This window comes from Argiope bruennichi, chromosome 9 (genome assembly GCF_947563725.1).
Source record: "Argiope bruennichi chromosome 9, qqArgBrue1.1, whole genome shotgun sequence".
In the NCBI taxonomy this organism is placed as follows: domain Eukaryota; kingdom Metazoa; phylum Arthropoda; class Arachnida; order Araneae; family Araneidae; genus Argiope; species Argiope bruennichi.
In genome coordinates, this window is record NC_079159.1 from 18,757,086 (window position 1) to 18,762,483 (window position 5,398).

A 5,398-nucleotide genomic window follows, 5' to 3' on the forward strand; every position below is an offset into this window, starting at 1 on the left:
AAGTAGCATTATTCTAATTGGAGGGCATTTAAAAAAAGATTGTTTAAAAAATGTTACTGATATAGATATTTTCTTAAAAAAAGTTTGTTTCTGAAGAATATACAAATGTTTTATAAACCAGTTTTGAAACAGCAATAATTCAAATCGAAGCAGTGAAAAATAAAATTTTATAACAAATTAACCTTTATTCTTAAACGATGCGTAAACATGTTCACGTTTTTTCTTAACGAACAAAATATAGAAACTATTCTGACCTCAATATCTCCTATCTTTGATTGATACATTTGATTTCCTCTATCAGCATCTTGCCTTGAGATTTATATTTCGATCAAGTATATAAGGTTGTCAGATTTTTGTTCAGCATCAAACATAGCAAGACCTACCTCAGTAGAACCAGCATTTGGGACTTGCTTTCTGCCTTGGATTAAACTTTTCATACAAGATGTTTTCAAAGGTAATTATAATATATTTTAAAAATAACTATGAGTAGTTTTTATGATTTTAAACAAAGATTACTCTTGTAAATTTTTTAAATCATATTTTCGTACAAGTAAATGAAGTGAAAATAGTAAGTTTTCTAATTCATTATTACAAAATATCCATAATAGATTATTCTATAACTTCATTTTCGGTATTTCAATCCATTGGGGAGAATTTAAAACTTAATTTTTAATAAACATCTTGTAAAAAACTAAGTAAATTTAACCAACTCTTGTAAATCTTTTAAATCATGTTTCCGTTAAAGTAAATGACGTGAAAAATATTATGTTTTTTAATTCATTCTTCGAAAATATCAATAATAAATTATTCTATTTCTTTATTTTCGACATTCGACATTTTAGTACATTATAGAGAATTTAAAACTTAATTGTAAATAAACATATAGCAAAAGATTAAGTAAGAAATTGTAACGATAAAAAAATGCATTTCAATGAAAAATTTACTTTTTAATGCTTAAATCATTTCTAGATGCAAAAATATCATCTATTATATATTAATTGAAAATAAATAAATTGACTTTAGTCTGATAATTTCAAACAATGTAATTCATAAATCCTGATTATCTAATAACGTTATAATTTAAATTTTACGAATCAAAATCAGAGAAAAGCATTTACTCCATTAAATAATTCTTCTGAATAGATAAAAAAAATTACACTCTTTTGAGTGACTGAAAAAATGCCTAAAGACCTAAGAAAAATGCCAGTGCACAATTTTGTTGATTCTTCTAAACATTGTATTGGAGAATAGTAAAATTCAATATAGTAAAATTCAACCCATGGAAAACGGAAAAAATTATAATAATAATAGATTTGATGTTTCATATTGGTTTATCTGATGTTGAATATGCGAAGAAAAAATTGTATTATATTTATACTTAATGATTCCTTTGCTGTCAAAAATTTAGTATTCAAATTTTCTTCTATAATAATAAAAATATTTAATATTTAATATTAATAAAAATATTAATTCTCATTTCTTCAAAAGCTGTGACATTTCCACCATAGAAAGAAGGAAGAAGCTCCTGATAAAAAAAAATCCTTTCCTTATTTTTTTTTTTATTTATAGATTTTTAAAAATAACAAAATAATGGTCAAATTTGTTGAAATAATGTCATAAATACATTAATATTTCCCTGTAAAAATGTTATTTTCTATACATATTCTTTACAATTATTTTAATACTTTTTTACATTTAAATTAGAAAAAAAATACATTAGCTATATAAAATAAATATGATCAAAATTATTTCTTTCAGCTGATTATTAATTTTTTTCCTGTTGTATAAATGCGTCAAAAATCTTTTCAAAATTTACAGCTTCATTAATGAGATTTTTAACAATAAAGTAATAAAAAAGCACTGTAGAGTTTAATCACTTATCTTTATAATTTCTTCATTTTATTTTTCAGATTGTAATTCTTTCAGCCTTATGTATGGCTTTGTCATTGGCTTATCATCACAATCTTCATGGTGTAAGTAATAATTTATACATTTTAAATTGAAATATAAATTATTTATATTTTTATAAATTGAACAAAATCTTAGAAATTTATCGCTGAAGTTTACATTAGAAACACAAACATAGAACATTGAATGCATATTCCATAATATGGATTTTAAATTGGTGCTGTTAATATCTAGTTTTCAACTCTTTGTCCTTAATTTAAATTTCTGCTTAAAAAGTGATTATCGAAACAGAAAAATTATCTCATTTAATCATTATAATGTACACAACATTTTTTATACTATATTGTTTATGAAAGAAAGAACAAATTTTGGTTTACTTGTATTTGAACTAAAAACTAATTAACAAAGAAAATATAAATCAATAAAAATTTAAAAAAAAAAAAAAACCAAATCTTTATTATTTGACTGCTGTTTTTTAAAATTTATTTTTCGGAAAACTAAAAAAATGCATAGTTTCTAATTTATTCATTAATTTATGAATGTTATTTCCTAATACTTATTAAATAAAATGCGATATATTAATTGCAAATGCTAATTATTATTATATTTACAGCATCATTATCACCACCATCCACATCCATACAAATTCGGTTATCACATCTCAGATCATCATGGACACCAACACAGGCAAGAACATGGGGATGGCCATGGGCATGTGCATGGTAGTTACGGCTTTACTGACCATCATGGCATCCATAGACAAGTTCACTATGTAGCTGACCATCATGGCTTCAGAGCAAAGGTGGAAACCAACGAACCCGGAACAGCCAACCAGGATCCTGCTCACGTTCATTTGCATTCAAGCGCACATCATCATCATCATGGCTATGGCCACCATCATGGACACGACCATCATCATCATGGCCATGATCACCATCATCATGGACATGATCACCATCATCATGGACATGGTCATCACTATTAAAAGATATCATCAAATTTTACTAACTGCATTTCATTCGATCAAATCGTACGAGGTTATATTTTGTGATATTTTAAAGGACTTTGGATGTCTTATATTTCTGCAACGGAATTTTTGATTTCTTTTCTATAACTAGCTTTATTTTGCATGCTGCATATTTTTATTTTCGGTAATTCCTTTCTATATTTGCTCTTAGAAATAAGGCTACGTTTTCCCATTCAATTGAATTAAATTATCTCGTATTTCTTTCTTAGGAAGAAATTGAATTTCTTGGTTTAATATAAAATAATTTCTTTTGGTTTTCTAAATTGTGTCATCATGATATCTAATAACTTCTTAATATCTCTTTTTCTTTTAAATCTTTCTCTTTTTATCTCATTTTTTGATTGATTATCTCAGGCTGAATACTTCTTTCCATTTATGTAAGTTTATGACAGGGAGCACTTTGTTGTTTTTTTGTACTGCTTATTTTGCTTGAAATAAATATTATATTTTTTATTTGTTGGTTTCTGTGTAGATTCAGGTTTAATTAATATGCCTTGTAATTTAAATATTTTAATTGAATTTACTTCGTCCTACTTGTCAGAGTTAATATGAATTTTAAAAATTATGTATTCACTGGAAACTATTAATTAATAGAAGTGCAAGGAGAAAATAAAACAACTTTTGATATAAAGACAATTGAAATACTTATCACCGATTTCTAGTTTTATTAAAATTCTGTTTTTAAATATTAAAAAGATGATCAAATATATGATTTAACGAAAATTAATTCCTTTTGTTTAAAATTATGAAATCCATTTAGGAGATGTCACATGAGCTAGCTGAGCATGAAATACCCGACTACATATTATCTTATATTCAATTACAATACGATGCGATTGTATTCCTCTTTCCATATTCACTAAATGAAAAAAAAAATCAGATTTTACTTAACATCTGTGTCATGAATGTGTCTTTATTAAATGTATACTAAGATTCCAATCAACAGATGGAATTTAAACGCTATATGCGTAATATTCTAATTAAGTCAATATTATTTCCATTTAAAAACTTCAGTCAAACAGAAAATTAATTTTCATATCAAAAATATTTCAAAGTGCTTTTTAAGTGTATTTTTATATTCAATAAATATGGCAATATTACAACTAAAAAATAGTTTCTTAATTTGTAATAATGATAATATATCAAATTAAGAAGTTATTTCTTAATTTCTGGTTCGCTTTTTTCTAATTAAACTAACCAGAGTTTTAAAATAAAGTGCGAAGTTGCTAAGGTTAGAGAAGGAAAAAATTATTTCAGCAGAATTTAAAGGATATAATTGATTTGTTTCGAAAGGAAATAGTTTTTCATAAGCATTAAGCGTTTCAATAAATGAAGAAAAAAATGAATAAATGAGTTTACAAACACACACACACACAAAATCGCATTCAATTACAAAAATCAAAGTTCAAATGCTCATATCTTTTGCTTATTTTTTTTTTTTTAATCTTGTTGTTTCTTTTCGAAATTTTTATCCAATTAAAGCAGGAAGTGGATACACGGGGATTTTTTTGTGTGGATGTGCTGGATAAAGCATCCCTTCTTTTATATTAAAAGCTACTAATTACAAAAGAAAATCTGATTACGAACATCACATTATGCAGTTAGTTGACATCGCAAAATGTGATTTTTTATGACAGAAATATTATAAATGATTTCAAATGAATCATGGGAAACATGATTATCCAATTTCATAATTTTACTCGAAAATTATCTGAAATAAATACGATGAAATGGAAATTTTTACTTGGAGATAAGCCTAATAAACCAATTATTTGGAATTTTTGTGTATCGTATTGTTAAAATTCTAAAACATATCATATATCAAATAATAAAAAGAGAAAACATTTTTCAAGTAAAAAGGATCACACAAAACAATATGGTTTTACAAACTTAGGTCTGAATTTTTTTTTAAGAATGTATATAAGGATTATGGTACATAACATCCTTTTATCTATATGTCTATAATCATTATGACTATTAAATAGAAATGATTTTAGATACTCTAATTACATGAATTTATTTATTTTGAATTTTCTGATTAAATATGCCATTTTGAAATTTCTAATCCAAAAAAATAATTGATTCCAATATTTTAAAGAATTTTGTTGATATATATATCATGCATATCCCATATTTTACATTTTCATATTTTATTCTTTTACCTTTATTAAATAGCTTTATGAATCAGACGTTTTTAATAAAATAATATATCATACAACTTTGGACTTGAATGTTCCCACGCCAACCATTAAAATCAATATTTTATGTTTTATGTGTGCAGCTGGTTCCTTGAAATAATGTGATGAATATAAAATTCAAAATTAGTTGCAAGAATATTTTGGTTTTTAGTGAAATAGCCTTTAAATTTATACTGGCAGGAACATGTATGAAATCATCTCCAAAGTGTCCTTTAACCCATCATCTTGGAACAGGCTTGACATTATCTTTACCACCCTTTCCCTT

General features: G+C 25.1%; 1 protein-coding gene across 1 annotated transcript; it reads left to right on the forward strand.

Annotated features, from left to right (window-relative positions):
• Nucleotides 1–442: 442 nt before the first annotated feature.
• Nucleotides 443–2,893, forward strand: LOC129984859 (histidine-rich glycoprotein-like). The gene is made up of 3 exons (XM_056094819.1): nucleotides 443–454; nucleotides 1,911–1,973; nucleotides 2,522–2,893. The coding sequence occupies exons 1-3, from the start codon at nucleotides 443–445 to the stop codon at nucleotides 2,891–2,893; spliced, it is 447 nt and encodes a 148-aa protein (XP_055950794.1).
• The last annotated feature ends 2,505 nt before the right edge of the window (nucleotides 2,894–5,398 follow it).